General features: G+C 39.5%; 1 protein-coding gene and 1 pseudogene across 3 annotated transcripts in view; both read left to right on the top strand.

The window, feature by feature from the left end:
- The window catches only part of MCU (mitochondrial calcium uniporter), a 234,437-nt gene extending 220,171 nt beyond the window's left edge, over nt 1–14,266 (top strand). For both annotated transcript variants that reach the window (XM_081224221.1, XM_081224222.1), the window contains 2 exons: nt 10,855–10,971; nt 12,332–14,266. In XM_081224221.1, the coding sequence (XP_081080347.1) occupies nt 10,855–10,971; nt 12,332–12,409 (195 nt within the window). In that variant the 3' untranslated portion in view covers nt 12,410–14,266. The remainder of the gene's footprint in view (nt 1–10,854; nt 10,972–12,331) is intronic.
- Nucleotides 14,267–17,110: 2,844 nt separating this feature from the next.
- Nucleotides 17,111–18,285, top strand: LOC308628928 (mirror-image polydactyly gene 1 protein-like; annotated as a pseudogene). Its single transcript has 2 exons — nt 17,111–17,188; nt 17,405–18,285. The product of its transcript is annotated as a mirror-image polydactyly gene 1 protein-like (transcript).
- The last annotated feature ends 2,667 nt before the right edge of the window (nt 18,286–20,952 follow it).

Raw genomic sequence — 20,952 nt, 5'->3', positions numbered from 1 at the left:
CTGGGCCCATGAGCCATGGCCACTGAGCCTGCACGTCCAGAGCCTGTGCTCTGCAATGGGAGAGGCCACAACAGTGAGAGGCCCGCGTACCGCAAAAAAAAAAAAAAAAAAAATAGCTTCAAGGAGGCGGAGGAGTAAGACATAGAGATCACCTTCTCAGCTTCAAGAAGGCAAAGGAGTAAGACGTGGAGATCACCTTCCTCCCCACAAATACATCAAAAATACATCTACATGAGGAACAGCTCCTACAGAACACCTACTGAATGCTGGCAGAAGACCTCAGACCTCCCAAAAGGCAAAAAACTCCCCACGTACATGGGTAGGGCAAAAGAGAAAAGAAAAAAAAGAGACAAAAGTGTAGGGATGGGACCTGCACCTCTGGGAGGGAGCTGTGAAGGAGGAAAAGTTCCACACACGGGGAAGCCCCTTCACTGGTGGAGATGGTGGGTGGGCAGGGGGAAAGCTTTGGAGCCACGGAGGAGAGCGTAGCAACAGGGGTGCACAGGGCAAAGCGGAGAGATTCCCACACAGAGGATCGCTGACAGCCAGCACTCACCAGCCTGAGAGGCTTTGCTAATTCACCGGGGCAGGTGGGGTCTGAGAGCTGAGGCTCGGGCTTCGGGGGTCAGATCCCAGGGAGAGGACTGGGTTGGCTGCGTGAACACAGCCTGAAGGGGGCTAGTGCGCCACAGCTAGCTGAAGGGAGTCCGGGAAAGAGTCTGGAACTGCCTAAGAGGCAAGAGACCATTGTTTTGGGGTGCACGAGGAGAGGGGATTCAGAGCACCGCCTAAACAAGCTCCAGGGACAGATGCGAGCTGTGGCTATCAGTGCAGACCCCAGAGATGGGCATGAAATGCTAAGGCTGCTGCTGCAGCCACCAAGAAGCCTCTGTGCAAGCACAGGTCACTCTCCACACCTCCCCTCCCAGAAGCCTGTGCAGCCTGCCACTGCCAGGGTCCCGTGATCCAGGGTCAACTTCCCAGAGAGAACACACATCGTGCCTCAGACTGTTGCAACGTCACGCTGGCCTCTGCCGCTGCAGGCTCGCCCCACATTCCTTTCCCCTCCCTCCCCCTGGCCTGAGTGAGCCACAGCCCCCTAAACAGCTGCTACTTTAACCCTGTCCTATCTGGGCGGGGAACAGATGCCCTCAGGCGACCTACACGGAGGCGGGGCCAAATCCAAAGCTGAACCCCCAGGAGCTGTGCAAACAAAGAAGAGAAGGGAAATCTCTCCATGCAGCCTCAGGAGCAGAGGATTAAATCTCCACAATCAACTTGATGTACCCTGCATCTGTGGAATACCTGAATAGACAACGAATCATCCCAAAATTGAGGCAGTGGACTTCAGGAGCAACTGTAGACTTGGAGTTTGCTTTCTGCATCTAATTTGTTTCTGGTTTTATGTTTATCTTAGTTTAGTATTTAGAGCTTATTATCTTTGGTAGATTTGTTTATTGATTTGCTTGCTCTCTTCCTTTTTTTTAAATATATATATTGTTCCTTTTTCTCATTTTGTGGATGTGTGTGTATATGCTTCTTTGTGTGATCTTGTCTGTATAGCTTTGCTTTTACCATTTGTCCTAGAGTTCTGTCTGTCCATTTTTTTGTGGTTTTTTTTTTGTTTGTTTTCTTTTTTAGTGTAGTTTTTAGCGCTTGTTATCACTGGTGGATTTGTTTTTAGGTTTGGATGTCCTCTTCTTTTTTTTTAATTGCTTTTTTATTTTTCATAATATATTTTTTATTTTTATAACTTTTAAATTTTATTTTCATTTAATTTAATTTTAGTTTAGTTTAGTTTAGTTTTCTTCCTTTCTTTCTTTCTTTCTCTCCCTTTTCCTCTGAGCCGTGTGGCTGACAGAGTCTTGGTGCTCTGGCCGGGTGTCAGGCCTGAGCCTCTGAGGTGGGAGAGCTGAGTTCAGGACATTGGTCCACCAGAGGCATCCCGGCCCCACATAATATCAAATGGCAAAAGTTCTCTCAGAGATCTCCATCTCAACACAAACACCCAGCTCAACTCAATGACCAGCAAGCTACAGTGCTGGGCACCCTATGCCAAACAACTAGGAAGACAGGAACAAAACCCCACCCATTAGCAGAGAGGCTGCCTAAAATCATAATAAGATCACAGACACCCCAAAATACACCACCAGACATGGTCCTGCCCACGAGAAAGACAGGATCCAGCCTCACCCACCAGAACACAGGCACCAGTCCCCTCCACCAGGAAGCCTACACAGCCCACGGAAACAACCTTAGCCACTGCGGGCAGACACCAAAAACAACGGGAACTATGAACCTGCAGCATGCAAAAAGGAGACCCCCAAACACAGTAAGTGAAGCAAAATGAGAAGACACAGAAATACACAGCAGATAAAGGAGCAAAGTAAAAACCCACCAGACCAAACAAATGAAGAGGAAATAGGCAGTCTTCCTGAAAAAGAATTCATAGTAATGATAGTAAAGATGATCCAAAATCTTGGAAATAGAATGGAGAAAATACAAGAAACGTTTAACAAGGACCTAGAAGAACTAAAGAACAAACAAACAATGATGAAGAACACAATAAATGAAATTAAAAATTCTCTAGAAGGAATCAATAGCAGAAAAACTGAGACAGAAGAACAGATAAGTGATCTGGAAGATGAAATAGTGCAAATAACGACCACAGAGCAGAATAAAGAAAAAAGAATGAAAAAAATTGAGGACAGTCTCAGAAACCTCTGAGACAACATTAAACACACCAACATTGGAACTATAGGGGTCCCAGAAGACGAAGAGAAAAAAAAAAGGGACTGAGAAAATATTTGAAGAGATTATAGTTGAAAACTTCCCTAATATTGGAAAGGAAATAGTCAATCAAGTCCAGGAAGTGCAGAGAGTCCCATACAGGATAAATCCAAGGAGAAACATGCCAAGACACATATTAATCAAAGTATCAAAGATTAAATACAAAGAAAAAATATTAAAAGCAGCAAGGGAAAAGCAACAAATAACATACAAGAGAATCCCCATAAGGTTAACATCTGATCTTTCAGCAGAAACTCTGAAAGCCAGAAGGGAGTGACAGGACATATTTAAAGTAAAGAAAGGGAAAAACCTACAACCAAGATTACTCTACCCAGCAAGGATGTCATTCAGATTTGACAGAGAAATTAAAACCTTTACAGACAAGCAAAAGCTAAGAGAATTCAGCACCACCAAACCACCTTTCCAACAAAGCTAACGGAACTTCTCTAGGCAGGAAAAACAAGAGAAGGAAAACTTCTACAATAACAAACCCAAAACTATTAAGAAAATGGTAATATGAACACACATATCGATAACTACCTTAAATGTAGATGGATTAAATGCTACAACCAAAAGACATAGACTGGCTGAATGGATACAAAAACAATACCCATATATATGCTGTCTACAAGAGACCCACTTCAGACCTAGGGGCACATACAGACTGAAGGTGAGGGGATGGAAAAAGATATTCCATGCAAATGGAAATCAGAGGAAAGCTGAAGTAGCAATTCTCATATCAGACAAAATAGACTAAAATAAAGACTATTACAGTGACAAAGAAGGACACTACATAATGATCAAGGGATCAATCCAAGAAGAGGATATAACAATTGTAAATACTTATGCACCCAACACAGGAGCACCTCAATACATAAAGCAAATGCTACCAGCCATAAAAGGGGAAATTGACAGTAATGCAATCATAGTAGGGGACTTTAACTCCCCACTTTCACCAATGGACAGATCATGCAAAATGAAAATAAATAAGGAAACACAAGCTTTAAATGATACATTAAAAAAGATGGACTTAATTGATATTTATAGGAAATTCCATCCAAAAACAACAGAATATACTTTCTTCTCAAGTGCTCATGGAACACTCTCCAGGATAGATAATACCTTTGGTCACAAGTCAAGCCTTCATAAATTTAAGAAAATTGAAATCATATCAAGTATCTTTTCCAACTAAAGTGCTATGAGACTAGATATCAATTACAGGAAAAAATCTGTGAAAAATACAAACACATGGAGGCTAAATAGTACAGTACTAAATAAATAAGAGATCACTGAAGAAATCAAAGAGGAAGTTAAAAAATACCTAGAAACAAATGACAATGAAAACACGATGGCCCAAAACCTATGGGATGCAGCTAAAGCAGTTCTAAGAGGGAAGTTTATACCAATACAATCCTACCTCAAGAAACAAGAAACATCTCAAATAAACAACCTAACCTTACACCTAAAGCAATTAGAGAAAGAAGAACAAAAAGACCCCAAAGTTAGCAGAAGGAAAGAAACCATAAAGATCAGATCAGAAATAAATGAAAAAGAAATGAAGGAAACAATAGCTAAGATCAATAAAACTAAAAGCTCGTTCTTTGAGAAGATAAACAAAATTGATAAACCATTAGCCAGACTCATCAAGGACAAAAGGGAGAGGACTCAAATCAATAGAATTAGAAATGAAAAAGGAGAAGTAACAACTGACACTGCAGAAATACAAAGGATCATGAGAGATTACTACAAGCAACTATATGTCAATGAAATGGACAACCTGGAAGAAATGGACAAATTCTTAGAAATGCACAACCTTCCAAGACTGAACCAGGAAGAAATGGACAAATTCTTAGAAATGCACAACCTTCCAAGACTGAACCAGGAAGAAATAGAAAATATAAACAGACCAATCACAAGCACTGAAATTGAAATTGTGATTAAATATCTTCCAACAAACAAAAGCCCAGGACCAGATGGCTTCACAGGCGAATTCTATCAAACATTTAGAGAAGAGCTAACACCTATCCTTCTCAAACTCTTTCAAAATATAGCAGAGGGAGGAACACTCCCAAACTCCCTCTACAAGGCCACCATCACCCTCATACCAAAACTAGACAAACGTGTCACAAAAAATGAAAACTACAGACTAATATCACTGATGAACATAGATGCAAATATCCTCAACAAAATAATAGCAAACAGAATCCAACAGCACACTAAAAGGATCATACACCATGATCCAGTGGGTTTATCCCAGGAATGCAAGGATTCTTCAATATACGCAAATCAATCAATGTGATAAGCCATATTAACAAATTGAAGGAGAAAAACCATATGATCATCTCAGTAGATACAGAAGAAGCCTTTGACAAAATTCAACACCCATTTATGATAAAAACTCTCCAGACCATAGGCATAGAGGGAACTTACATCAACATAGTAAAGGCCATATATGACAAACCCACAGTCAACATCATTCTCAATGGTGAAAAACTGAAACCATTTCCACTAAGATCAGGAACAAGACATGGTTGCCCACTCTCACCACTATTATTCAACATAGTTTTGGATGTTTTAACCACAGCAATCAGAGAAGAAAAAGAAATAAAAGGAATTCAAATCAGAAAAGAAGTAAAACTGTCACTGTGTGCAGATGACATGATACTATACATAGAGAATCCAAAAGATGCTACCAGAAAACTACTAGAGGTAATCAATGAATGTGGTAAAGTAGATGGATATAAAATTAATGCACAGAAATCTCCTGCATTCCTATACACGAATGATGAAAAATCTGGAAGAGAAATTAAGGAAACACTCCCATTACCATTGCAACAAAAAGAATAAAATATCTAGGAATAACCTACCTAAGGAGACAAAACACCTATATGTAGGAAACTATAAGACACTAATGAAAGAAATTAAAGATGATACAAACAGATGGAGAGATGTACCATGTTCCTGGATTGGAAGAATCAACATTATGAATATGACTGTACTTCCCAAAGCAATCTACAGATCCAATGCAATCTCTGTCAAACTAACAATAGGATTTTTCACAGAACTAGAACAAAAAAATTTCACAATTTGTATGGAAACACAAAGACCCCGAATAGCCAAAGCAATCTTGAGAGAGAAAAACAGAGCTGGAGGAATCAGGCTCCCTGACTTCAGACTACACTACAAAGCTACAGTAATCAAGACAATATGGTACTGGCACAAAAACAGAAATACAGATCAATGGAACAGGATAGAGAGCCCAGAGATAAACCCACTCACATATGGTCACCTTATATTTGGTAAAGGAGGGAAGAATATACAATGGGGAGAAGATTGCTTCTTCAATAAGTGGTGCTGGGAAAACTGGACAGCTACATGTAAAAGAATGAAATTAGAACACTTACTAACACCATACACAAAAATAAGCTCAAAATGGATTAAAGATCTAAATGTAAGGCCAGACACTATAAAACTCTTGGAGGAAAACATAGGCACAACACTCTATGACATACATCACAGCAAGATCCTTTTTGACCCACCTCCTAGAGAAATGGAAATAAAAACAAAAATAAACAGATGGAACCTAATGAAACTTAAAAGCTTTTGCACAGCAAAGGAAACCATAAACAAGACCAAAAGACAACCCTCAGAATGGGGGAAAATATTTGCAAATGAAGCAACTGACAAAGGATTAATCTCCAAAATTTATAAGCAGCTCATGCAGCTCAATATCAAAAAAACAAGCAACCCAATCCAAAAATGGGCAGAAGACCTAAATAGACATTTCTCCAAAGAAGACACACAGATTGCCAACAAACACATGGAAGGATGCTCAACATCGCTAATCATTAGAGAAATGCAAATCAAAAGTACAATGAGGTATCACCTCACACCAGTCAGAATGGCCATCATCAAAAAATCTACAAACAATAAATGCTGGTGGGAATGTAAATTGATACAGCCACTATGGAGAACATTATGGAGGTTCCTTAAAGAACTAAATATAGAACTACCATATGACCCAGCAATCCCATTACTGGGCATATACCTTGAGAAAACAACAGTTCAAAGAGTCATGTACCACAATGTTCATTGCAGCTCTATTTACAATAGCCAGGACATGGAAGCAACCTAACTGTCCATCAACAGATCAATGGATAAAGAAGATGTGGCCCATATATACAATGGAATATTAGTCAGCCATAAAAAGAAACGAAATTGAGTTATTTGTAATGAGGTGGATGGACCTAGAGACTGTCATACAGAGTGAAGTAAGTCAGAAAGAGAAAAATGCCATATGATAACATATACATATGGAATCTAAAAAAAAATGGTTCTGAAGAACTTAGTGGCAGGACAGGAATAAAGACGCAGACCTAGAGAATGGACTTGAGGACACGGGGAAGGGGAAGCTGGGATGAAGTGAGAGAGTGGCATGGACATATGTACACTACCAAATGTAAAATAGCTAGTGGGAAGCAGCCACATAGCACAGGGAGATCAGCTCAGTGCTTTGTGTCCACCTAGAGGGGAGGAATAGGGAGGGTGGGAGGGAGACGTAAGAGGGAGGAGATACGGGGATATATATTTATGTATAGCTGATTCACTTTGTTATAAAGCAGAAAATAACACACCATTGTAAAGCAATTATACTCCAATAAAGATGTTAAAAAATAAATAAATAACCTGGGCTTCCCTGGTGGCGCAGTGGTTGAGAGTCCGCCTGCCCATGCAGGGGACACAGGTTCGTGCCCCAGTCTGGGAGGATCCCACATGCTGCGGAGCAGCTGGGCCCGTGAGCCATGGCTGCTGAGCCTGCGTGTCCGGAGCCTGTGCTCCGCAACGGGAGAGGCCACAATGGTGGGAGGCCCGCATACTGCAAAAAAAAGAATAAATAAATAACCAAATAAATAAATAAATCATGCAAAAGATGTACAAGACCTCTATGTCAAGAAACATAAAATTATAGGAGAGTTAATAAATGTAATGATATAGCATGTTCATGGACTAGAAAAGTAAATAGTGCAAAAATGACGGTTTTATCCACATTGATCTATTAGATTCAGTGCAGTCCCAGTCAGAATCCCAACAGCTTTGGAGTTGGGGGAAGAGATTTTAATAAACTGATTCTAAAATGTATGTGGAAATACAGAGGACTAAGAAAAGCAATAAACACTTGAAGAAAAACTAGGTAAGAGGATTCACTCTATCAGATATGAAGACCGCAGCTTTAGTTACAATACTGCAGTGATTAAGACAGTGACACAGGGATGGACAAATAGTCCAGTGGAATAGAAGAGAGAAGTAGAAATAGACCTAGTATAAATGAAGTTTTGATTTTAAAAAAATGGCACTGCAGGGAAAGAGTTTTTTGATAAATGGTGCTAGGACAATTGAATATCCATATAGAAAAAAGAAATGACCCCATCCTTACACTATAAACGAAAATTAATTTCAGACAGATTGTTGATCTAAATATAAAAGGTAACACGATGAAGCTCCTGGAAGATAATAATATAGAATATCTTAATTACTGTGCAATAGGGAATGACTTTTTACACAGAATGAAAAGTGCTAACCATAAAGAATAGGAATGATAAATTAGGCTATATTAACATTAAGGACATCTATTTATTAAAGAGCACCATGAAGAGGGAGAGTGGGCTGGGAGGAGATGTTTCCAATATGTATATCCAACAGAGGATCCATATCCATAATATATTAACAAATCCTACAAATCAGTAAGAAAAAGACACACAATCCAGTAGGGAAAAAATGGCAAGAGGTTTGTACAGGCACTTCTAAAAGAGGATATGCAAATGGCCATAATATAAAAGAGGATGTGAAAAGGCCTCAGCCTCATGAGTGATCAGGAAAATGCTATATCTCTTCAAGAGAAATAATAACGTGTCCATACAAAAATTTGTACACAAATGTTCATAGCAAGATTATTCATAATAGCCAAAAAGTGGAAGAAACCCAAATGTCTATCAATTGACAAATAGATAAATAAAACGTAGCACAGTGGTCCCCAACCTTTTTGGCACCAGGGACCGGTTTCGTGGAAGACGATTTTTCCCTGGGGGAGGGGATGGCGGGGGATGGTTCAGGCGGTAATGCGAGTGATGGGTAGCGGCAGATGAAGCTTCGCTGGCTTGCCCACTGCTCACCTGCTGTGCGGCCCGGTTCCTAACAGGCCGCGGACTGCTACCCGTCTGCAGCCGGGAGGTTGGGGACCCCTGATGTAGCATATCCATTTAATGGAATATTATTTGTCAATAAAAAGAAATAATGTACTGATACATGCTACAAATAGATGAGCCTTGAAAGAAGCCAGACACAAAAGGCTTTTTTATGATTCCACTTATGAAATATCCAGAAGAGGCAAATCTATAGAGACAGAAAGTAGGCTAGTAGTTAACTTAGAACTGGAAGTATGGAGGGAAATAGGAAGTGATGTTAAAGGATATGGGGTTTCTCTGGGGGATGATGAAAATATTCTAAAAATTATTGTAGTAATGGTTGTACAATTCTGTGACTATGCTAAAAAGCATTGACTATTATACTTTAAATGCGTAAATTGTATGGTATCTTAAGTAAAGTTGTTTTTAAAATATGAGGTAGTGGGCTTCCCTGGTGGCGCAGTGGTTGAGAGTTCGCCTGCTGATGCAGGGGACACGGGTTCGTGCCCCGGTCCAGGAGGATCCCACATGCCGCGGAGCGGCTGGGCCCGTGAGCCGTGGCCGCTGAGCCTGCGCGTCCGGAACCTGCGCTCCACAATGGGAGAGGCCACAACAGTGAGAGGCCCGCATACCAAAAAAAAAAAAAAAATGAGGTAGTAATATAAATTAGGAGTTTGGGATTAACATATACAAACTATATAAAATAGATAACCAACAAGGACCTATAGTATAGCACAGGGAACTATACTCAATATTTTGTAATAACCTATAAGGGAACAGAATCTGAGGTAGTATTTCTGCCTAACTCGTTTTTTAACTGACAATACCAAGTATTGGCAAGGAGGTGAAGTGATGGCAAGTCATGTCCTGCTTATGGGAGTATAGCTGGTACAACCTTTTTTTTTTTTTTGCGGTACGTGGGCCTCTCAATGCCGTGGCCTTTCCCGCTGCAGAGCACAGGCTCCGGACGCGCAGGCTTAGCGGCCATGGCTCACGGGCCCAGCCGCTCCACGGCATGCGGGATTCTTCCCAACCGGGGCACGAACCCGTGTCCCCTGCACCAGCAGCAGACTCTCAACCACTGCGCCACCAGGGAAGCCCCTGGTACAATCCCTGGTACAACCATTTTGATATCACTCCTTAAATTTGAACACAAGCATACCCTATGGTCCAGAATTTCCATTCATAGGTTTATACCCAACAGAAGACAAGTCCAGAGATGATCTTGACTGTATTATTTACAACAGCTAAAACCTAGAAACAACCCAAAAATCTATCAGTAGTACAACAGATAAATAAATTGTGATGTAGCCACACAATAGAATATAACATATCAATGGAAATGAACAGACTACAGCTACACGCAAAAGATAAATATCACAAACATGATATTGAGTGAAAGTAGCCATACACAATGCATACTATCTGACTCCATTTTCATAAAATTCAAAAAACAGGTAAACTCAGCTGTAGAGCTCAGGGGAATGTATGCTTAAGTAAGAAAGCTGTAAAGAGAGCAGGAAAACAGTTACCATGAAAGTCAAGATAGTGATTACTTTGGTGGGGAAGGAAGGGTTAGTAATTGGAAAGGGGCAGAAAGGGGGCTTGTGAGTTACTGGTGGTATTCTATTTTCTCTGTCTGGTGATGATTAACGTTTATTACATGATGATGATTCTTTATGATGTACATTTTTTGTGTGTGTACTCTTCTGTGTGTGTTGTGCAATAAAAAATGTTTAAGAAATAAATATTTAATACAGCACATGTCAGTAGTATATCTTTATATGTGCTCATGTGTATTGAATCTAATCAATAGTAAATGCTTATTTTGTGAAGATAGTGTGCTAAGGAGTATAATTTAATTTCTTCTTTATTTTTGTAGGAATATGTTTATCCAGAAGCCAGAGACAGACAATACTTATTATTTTTCCATAAAGGAGCCAAAAAGTCACGTTTTGACCTAGAGAAATACAATCAGCTCAAAGATGCAATTGCTCAGGTAAGTTTTACAAAAATTAAAATAAATCCCAGCCCCATCTTGTATGGCATCATCATCATCGTCTACAATCAAGTACTTAGATGGGTAAACTCTGAAAGAATGATCCAATCCTCTTCTTCCTATGTAAATTATTCCTCAGTTGATAAAAATGACTATTTTAGCATGGTCAACGCTCCAGAAAGTTTTATAACACAAGCAGATGAAAAGATAATGAGTCCTATCTATCCTTTTATCACTAGCATATTGAATTTTTTAAACCTATTTTTATATTTTTCATTTTGTTTCTTTAGAGAGGTCTGTTTTTACTTTTCTCTCTTTTTTTAATCTTTCTGCAATTGACCCAAAGATCTTTCACCTAAGATGTGTGGTAGCAATGGAGCCAAAACAAAACCCAGGTCAGAGAGAGACTACTAGAAATGTTTGCAAGGTGCAGGTGAGAGATTATTGAGCTAGAAATGCTTTTTTAAAAGACTGATATCTTATTTTTCATAACAGCTACATCTTTCACATTTCAGATCGTGCCTCCCCCTCACTCTGATATCTTTGATTTTGGTGAAGAAATCCTCATTTCTTTTCTCTGCAGTCTTTCATGGCTTTAGAGATTTTTTTAAAACCTCTGGAAGCCCTTCCATCCTCTTTAATGTTTAATTACTCTTCTCTGGACCTTCTCCGCCTTCTCTGTCCCTTTTTGGTGACAGGGTTGTGCTTTGAAGAGGCTTAATTCATCTCCCTGCCTTGGCCTAAGTGAATTCTTACCTTCTGTTGCTCTGTGTGGTGGTTCTCAACTGGAGGGAATGCGTCAGAATCATCTCTGGAGCTATTAAAAATACAGGTGCTTCAGCCCTGCCCTAAACCTATTAATCCAACTCAAGGGTGAGGCCCAAGCGCGTGTGAGTTTTGAAAGTGCTACAGTTGACTACACACCCCTGTTTTAAAAGTTACTGATAGTGAAAAACTTAAACAACTACTAGACAAATAACTAAAGTCTTCAGGAGCATAAATTTGAATTCTGGCTCCAGGCAAAAAGTTTGTAAAAGGGCTTCTCTGGAGAAATGCCATCAAGGTGCATCAGATGCTCCCACATTCTTGAACCCCTGAGTCCTGCCCTGTTGATTGCACAGTCTTTTCTGGAGGCTCTGTTGATAGATGAAACTGCCAGGACAGACTTCTGTTTCTGTCCCACTTTGTTGTCCTGTGCCTTTAACATTCTTTGCCTCTGAGGCACTCTTACTTTGAGAGTGATTGAGATGATTTCTCTGACTCATAGTGATGGAGGAAAGACAGTTTCCTCTTCTCAGGAGACAGTAATATCATTGAAAGCTTGACTAGCCAGTTTTCTCACCTTTTGTTTCTATTTTAGGCAGAAATGGACCTTAAGAGACTGAGAGACCCATTACAAGTACATCTGCCCCTCCGACAGATTGGTGAGGAAGATTGATCTGCAGAGAGCCTCTGAATCCCAGCAGAAAGAACACCTGTTTATAACTATGGCCTTTTTAATTAAAAAGCATTGCAGGTGGAAGCTGGGAGCCATGTCGGGGTAGAGGGTTTTTAACGTTAATTAAAAAACAAAAACAAAAAGATCTTAGGGAAGAAAGGAATGTTAAAATCTGACCATCAGGCTTTGTGGAATATAAGCTCAAACGGCTTAGTGAATATTGTCTTAATCAAGAGTCTCAGTTTCTGGATGAAAATGATGCATTATTATTATAGTTGAGAGAAAATGATGCTAGGGGTGTTGTTTCTTGCATCTTCTTTTCAGGGTCAGCAAAATAGTAACACACCAGCACCCCACTCAGCTCTAAACTTTTTTTTAATTTAACTTTTCTTATTTTTGACATAACAGTAAATAAATATACCAGAAAAGCAAACCCTTGAGATATGTGGGTGGCAAACAGAGTCTGAGCCCATGTCATTAGCATTTATTTTAGATTGGACCCAGTCTCTGCAAAGTTACCAGGAATCTCTCCTGTTTGTGCCCCGTTTCTGACCACCCACACCTGTTGGTACACTAATTTTATCCATATGATAATTGGAACCAACTTATGACTGTTTGATAATTGACACTTTGGATTATCCCTTAATACCTTCTTAAATGTCTCAATATTCCATTTCTCTGGATCACTGTCTAGAAATAATTGGCAACACTGCATGAGGTGTTTTTGTTTTGTTCTGTTTTTTACTAATTAATCTTTAAGAGGAGGACAGATTTCCCTCCTTTATTTAACTATCCCATTGATACTCCCCTCTCCCTCCACAGCTCAAGCCAGAGGCGGAGTGTTCAACTGTATTACCAAATCAGGAAGATGTAAGGTTTACAAACTGGCTAAAAATCATGACTCTGTAGCCATTTCAGAACCAGAATAGTTTCACTGCTGTTAATCTGTTTGTGTTACAGCATTCCAGGCCACCCAGATGTCACTACCTTGTCTGGAGGCCTTGTTAATCTCTAAGGACACACACTCCCACACTGTTTGTGAGCCCTCCCACCTCCACCACTTCAGTAGTTGTAAATCAAGTGTGTGGATCTCAAAGGGTGCAATTTATCTTTGTATAGGAATACATTTCTATGGCTTCTTTCAGCCTACCCTCTTCACCCTATTTTTTCTTATCTTAAATTGAGAGAAAAAGGAGTTAATCTTATACTCTATCAAAATATTTTCTACCATATTTCCAGATGACATCACACTTGAAGGGTCAAAGGAATCTGTCTACTATCCTGTTTTTAACTACTGCAGGGGCAGGAGGGAAAGGATGATGGGGCTTGCCACACAGCTGATTGATTGGCTTTTTTCTTTCACATGATTCATCCCTCTTCATTGTGGCAAGGGGTTTCTTTCTCTTTTTCTTCCTCCTTTGGGATCATTGTGTGTGAAGAGAAACACTTTAAATGACAAACCCAGACTGCAGGTGCCTTGCAGAGGTTGAAAGCCAGCCAGGATTGCTGCTGCTGCTCCTGCCACCACCCCTTCCACCGGCATGACGGAATGAAAGGATGCATGTCTCCACTTCTCATCCCTCCTCCCACTTCCTTCCCCACCCGCCCCCCCCAGTCGTTCAACCCCCTTCCCTCAGTTATTTCTGTTGTGTGAATTATTTTTAAACCATTTATCCTGTTTGTATGCAGGTTTTTAAGAAGAAACAGCACAGTGCAATGAGCAAATCCTTTCAGGGTGTGTGGGAGGCAAGGGGAGGGAAGACGTGGAGAAAAGTCCTTTAAACAAATAGCAAAATATTGGACATGTGTAAAATCCTGTATCATTTATGAAATATGTATAAAAAGCAATGTACCTTCTGGAACAATAAATACTTATTCAATTTTTGAACTATAGCATCTCATTCTTTAAAGCAAAACAACCAAGATCAGAAACAAAAACAAGCTTATTCTGATTCAAGGTGGAAAGCTTTTTACCTCTAAAATTAATTTTTATAAAAATACCATTTTGAAATTAAGTTTTTTTGCTGGAGCCTATATTTTTACAAGGCATTTCATGAATTCTTCCTGAACTTAAGATGATCAATATTTTCCTAGTTTTCCAGAGCCACTAGAGGTTCAGTGACCTCTGCAGCCGTGATAGAGCCAAGGACAGCACTGACACTAATATCCTTATCTCCTGATTAACAGGAAATATCTCCATTATATCAGATCATCAGATTGCCCAGTGTGGTCTCCTGGACTCCAGAAACTTGTTCAAGCATGAACTAAGATCAAATACTCATTATTTTAAGAGTTTGTATCAAATTTATAATGATCACCAAATGGTAAAATATCACATGCCACCTAGTCCATCGAAGACCTATCAAAAAGCATGTATTAAATGTCTGCATTAAGTGCAGTGTGAGATGTACTGAGAGCCTCCACAGCTACGGTCCTGCCTCCTGGCAGCTCACAGCAACCGAACAGAAACATCCCTAAGATATGTAAGGTTTAAGAAGATAAGATTGAAAATATTAAGCCGTTGTTTGCATTCAACAAATAATAACTACACCCATGAACCTATGGTCAACTAGTCTATGACAAAGGAGGCAAGAATATACAATGGAGAAAAGAGTCTCTTCAATAAGTGGTGCTGGGAAGGCTGGACAGCTACGTGTAAAAGAAAGAAATTAGAACACTTCTTAACACCATACACAAAAATAAACTCAAAATGGATTAAAGACCTAAATGTAAGGCCGGATACCATAAAGCTCTTAAAGGAAAACATAGGCAGAACACTCTATGACAAATCACAGCAATATCTTTTTTGATCCACCTCCTAGAGTAACGAAAATAAATGAGACCTAATTAAGCTTAAAAGCTTTTGCACAACAAAGGAAACTATAAACAAAACGAAAAGACAACCCACAGAATGGGAGAAAATATTTGCAAAGCAACCGACAAGGGATTAATCTCCAAAATATACAAACAGCTCACGCAACTCAATGTCAAAAAAAACAATCCTATCAAAAAATGGGCAGATTTAAATAGACATTTCTCCAAAGAAGACATACAGATGGCCAAAAAGCACATGAAAAGATGCTCAACGTCACTAATGATTAGAGAAATGCATATCAAAACTACAATGAGGTATCACCTCACACCAGTCAGAATGGCCATCATCAAAAAACCTACAAACAATAAATGCTGGAGAAGGTGTGGAGAAAAGGGAACCCTCCTACACTGTTGGTGGGAATGTAAATTGATACAATTATGGAGAACAAAACAGTATGGAGGTTCCCTAAAAACTAAATATAGAGCTACCATATGATCCAGCAATCCTACTCCTAGGCATATATCTGGAGAAAACCATAATTCAAAAAGATACATGCACCCCAATGTTCATTGCAGCACTATTTACAATAGCCAAGATGTGGAAGCAACCTAAATGTCCATCAACAGAGGAATGGGTAAAGAAGATATGGTACATATATACAGTGGAATATTACTCAGCCATAAAAAAGAATGAAATAACACCATTTGCAGCAACATGGATGGACCTAGAGATTATCATACTAAGTAAGTCAGACAGAGAAAGACAAATATGATACCACTTATATGTGGAATCTAATAAAAAAGTGATACAAATGAACTTATTTACAAAACAGAAACAGACTCACAGATCTCGAAATCAAACTTATGGTTGCCAGAGGGGAAACGTAGGGGGAAGTGATAAATTAGGAGTTTGAGATTAACATATACACACTACTATATATAAAATAGGTAACTAATAAGGACCTACTGTATAGCACAGGGAACTCTACTCAATATTCTGTAATAACATATATGGGAAAAGAATCTGAAAAAGAATGGGTCTATGTATATGTATAACTTATTCACTTTGCTGTACACCTGAAACTAACACAACATTCTAAGTCAACTATATTCCAGTAAAAAAAAAATTTTTTAAGGCAAATAATAACTACATATTCCACAACATCCTCTTAGGCTCTGGTGAATAATGGAGAGTGTTAAATCCATTAGTGAGTGTAGGTAATGCAGTTTTGCTAAGGGATCATAGACTTTTAGAGCTGGAGAAAGTAAAAGTGTTCTCAGAATCTGGTTCCTGGAACAGCAACTTACCTCTCCAGAAATGCAAGTTCTCCACTCCCTACTGAATCAAACTAGGAGTGGAACCAGCAATCTGTTCAGCAAGCGCTCCTGGTGATTCTGATGCGAACCATTGACCTCATCAAACCGTGGCTTTAAAGAGAAGGAAACTGAGGCATAGAGAGGACATCTGTGTCATAACTCATCAGTGAATTCTATGATCAAACAACCAGACTGAGTGAGGATTGGTGAGTATGGTGACTATGGTAAATGGAAAGGATAGAGATCATGTCACATGTACATACTATTGTATCTTGCTTGTGAGGGTGTAGTGGTAAGCACACAGTAGATGCTTACAAAAACAAATACAAATAGGTTGAATTTTTTAAATCTGTCTGGAAAGATTTCACAGAAATGTGGAACTTCTTAGATTTCGGAATTCAGTTTCACCAAAACTGTTAAGGGTTGTCATTCATTTTTATCACTGCCAACAACCTTTAGTTCATTGCTCCCCAAATAAGTCCAAACTCCTTGTCTTCCTAAATGGACTATGTGGTTATTTCCTTAGGATAAATGTATAGGTTAATTTTAACAAGATCTACTGAATATAAAATGACCCTGAGAAGCTCTGGGCAAGAGCGCAGAGTTGGCTCCTGGGCCAGTGCGGGGCGCATCTCAGGTCTCACACTTGTAAGTTTCAGCAAAGAATGCTGTGCTTCTTTAGGCACGCTGAGCCATGCTGTACAAAGCTTCAAATCTTGGTGCAAAAACCAGAGACCTTGCCAGAGCAAACAAGAAGTACAAATGGACGACTGGTCAAAAGGGCCTAGATAAGTGGTGGTTGTTATTGTTCTTCCATCCAGCTGTGAAAGAAACCTTCATTTCCTGTATTTTATAATCAACCAGTATATTTTAACACCAGGACAGTGCTGCGTTAGTCCAGACATAATCCATAGTTATGTTGAACAAGAGACCACTGGGAGAAATAAAAGTACACAGCCAGATGAGCAACTGCCTGTGAATTCTAAGGGAAGCATGCAACAGAAATCCAATGAATTAGTTAATGAAGCTACCTATGAGGGCATAGAACTGCCAGAGCAGATATCAAGGAATTTTCAAGTCATCAGTCCTCATTTAGGTGATGAGACAGCTCACTGCACCAGAGAAAAATCCAACATTATGGAACACAGAGATAATGATTTGCATTACAAATGTATGATTCCTTGTCAAGTTACTTCAGACTTAAAGAGGAGACAATAGCGTTGCTTCTAAAAGAATCGGACATTCTCCAAGCAATAAAAAGCTTCAAGAAAAACTGACTAAAGAAGATAAAGAACAGAGAAAACTAAAGCTTAAACTGGAACTCCAAGAAAAAGCAACAGAAGCTCAAATTGCTGAAAAAACAGCAGCTCTGGTTGAAGAGGTGTATTTTGCAGAGGGAACGTGATGAAGCTATTATGTCTTGACTGCAGTTAGCCAATGAGGAGAGAGATGAAGCAATTGCACGAGCCAAGCATATGGAAATGTCTCTAAAACTGCTAGAAAATATTAACCTTGAAGAAAATGACATGACATTACAGGAATTACTGAACAGAATAAACAGTGCAGACACAGGGATAGCTATTCAGAAGAATGGAGCTATAACTGTGGATAGAATCTACAAGACCAAGGAATGTGAAAAGAGAATAACTGCAGAAGAAATGAATGCAGTGGTTGAAGAATGGGATGCTGCTTTGTCTCAGGTGGAAGTTTTTCTCCCTTTGGAACTAATAAGATCTCTGGATTAGCAGAATCTCAGTTTGCAGAGATGGGAAGCAAAAATCTTGCTATTGGATCACTACGGGTAATAATGAAGCCACTCCCATTTTAACCCCTTGATTCCTGGACCCGTGAATATTGGCTGTGGGTGAAAAAGTACCATATATTGGATTCTGGTTTACAGCATATACACTGTCATGGAGAACCTTGTCCTAGCCCCACCAGGTATTGCCACATATCTGGCACTATAATCAAGTCTTCAAAAATCCATTCCACTGTTTTATCAAGCTAGCTGTGTCAGGATGATGCGAACTTGGTAAGATCAGTGTTCATGAGCACGAGCCCATTGCCACACTTCATGTGCTATGAAGTGAGTTCCTTGATCAGAACAATGCTGTGTGGAATCTCATGGTGATATGTAAGGCATTCTATAAGTCCATGGATGGCTGTTTTTGCATAAGCATTGCATTCAGGGGAGCAAGTCCATATCCAAAGTGTTTATTCCAGTAGGAACAGTAAAGAGCAGTTTTAGTAGGAAGGTAGGAGAATGAAAGTTTGTGGTCCAAGAGCAGAGTTTCAGAGTTAAGGATTAAAGAGGACTAAGGACAAGATATGGCTAGGGTTATTGTTTGAAGGTATATTTTATTGGAATAAATGGGTCAAGAAATTGTGAGGCTAGAGTGTTGTATGGGTGATTCTTGCTTTTGTCTAGAATATTGGCAAGAAAAATATTTTTTTAATGTGGGAAAGTAACCTTTGTTGTCAAATCACAGTGGTACAGATGAGAAGCAAGTCATCCAAATCAGTGCTTCTCAAACTGTGGTGAAAACCAGTTTAAAAAAACGTTGTTCCAATGTGTTATGGGCCACTACTTTTATAACGTATAATAAAAATGACTTATCAAAAAAACTAAAAAATAAAAAATAAATGTGAGAGAAGGGAAGCTAAAAGACACCACACGAAGTGGTCAGTGAAACCCAGGATGTGAGACATTCTAGAGGACAAAAAACTGGGTTTCTTCAACAAGTAGCATGGGAGGTGGAGGGACTGTTATAGATTAAAAGAATTTAAGAGACCCAACCACAAGCAGTGTATAGCTCTTGTTTGTTTTGTTTTGTTTTTTAATAAATTTATTTATTTTATTTATTTATTTTTGGCTGCGTTGGGTCTTCATTGCTGCACGCGGGCTTTCTCTAGTTGCGGTGAGTGGGGGCTACTCTTCGTTGCAGTGCACGGGCTTCTCATTGTGGTGGTTTCTCTTGGTGCGTGGGCTTCAGTAGTTGTGGCTCACGGGCTCTAGAGCGCAGTAGTTGTGGCGCACGGGCTTAGTTGCTCTGCGGCATGTGGGCCCTTCCTGGACCAGGGGTTGAACCCGTGTCCCCTGCATTGGCAGGTGGATTCTTAAGCACTGTGCCACCAGGGAAGCCCCTATAGATCTTGTTTGAATCCTGACTCAAGCTAGCAATACAAAGAAATTTTTGAAACAACTGGGGACATTTAAGTATGGAATGAGTATTAGATGATATTAAGGAACCACTGCTACTTTCCATAGTTGTAACAATGACAATACGATTATATAAAAAAGAAAGGCCATTTGTTAGAAATGTATACTGCTGTATAAATGAAATAAGATTGACAAATTGTTAACTATTATTGCAGCTGAGTACTCATTATTGTTTTTTCTACTTTGTATATATTTGAAATTTTTCATCGTAAAAAATTAAAATGAAAGGGCCGGTCAACTAAAAAGGAAAAAATAGGAATAAGAAAAATATCCTACCATGCTGGGAAGACTTGTTTACAGAACCAAAGGACTATCTGGTAAAAGTCCTTGACTCTGGCAATCAATCCTGGCAGCAAATCTGGGTTTATCTCATGCACACGTCCTCTGTTTCTCTGCAGCACATATGAAGCAGCCAGATGGCTTCTCAGGGACAGGAAATTGCAGGGTTTTGTTATTTCTGTTAAGACCATTGCCACTTAGCAGCACTACCCTGCAATGAAACAGTTCCTCAGTTAAGACCATTGCCACTTAGCAGCACTACCCTGCAATGAAACAGTTCCTCAGTTAAGACCATTGCCACGTAGCAGCACTACCCTGCAATGAAACAGTTCCTCAGTCCCAGGGTCATCCATTGCTGCCATCAGATTGCAACTTAATCAGCTAATAATGATCAAGTTGCCTGTGTCCCACTAGCATTAGTGATAAAGTAGCTGAGTACAAGTTAAATCAATGGAAACCCCTTGCTAGACTGTAAAGTCTGCTTGTGGGAACCTCTTTTACCTTAATCACTGTCAAATACCCGTGACCAGCATGTTACCTGGCCCCTAGTAAGCACTACTGTTTAACTGAACTGAAACCCTAGAGGAAAGGGGCCACAGTAATTTGAATGCTACTTAGTGTAGTAAGAAAATGTGCTAAAAGATTATGAAGACAAATTTAGGGACTACTTCCTAAAAGACAATAATATTTCTTTCCCAGGCACTAGAAATTCAGTTATTAGGAAAAGAAGCATAGATGAAGAAAGTTTAGGAATAATAGAAGCCCAAAGCATCAGGTCAAGGTAAGATTAGGAGAGAAAAATTTTGGTTTCACGTGGATCCTTGTTTAATATCATATTTAAAAACAACAAACAAAAACTTATTCTCTACCCTTCTTTTAATCCTTCCCCTTCACACTATCTGCAGTAATAGTG

The sequence above is a fragment of the Mesoplodon bidens genome (assembly GCF_964165515.1).
Source record: "Mesoplodon bidens genome assembly, chromosome: 1".
Classification (NCBI taxonomy): domain Eukaryota; kingdom Metazoa; phylum Chordata; class Mammalia; order Artiodactyla; family Ziphiidae; genus Mesoplodon; species Mesoplodon bidens.
Note: the sequence above shows the minus strand (reverse complement) of the source record. Positions and strands in the feature narration are given on the sequence as shown.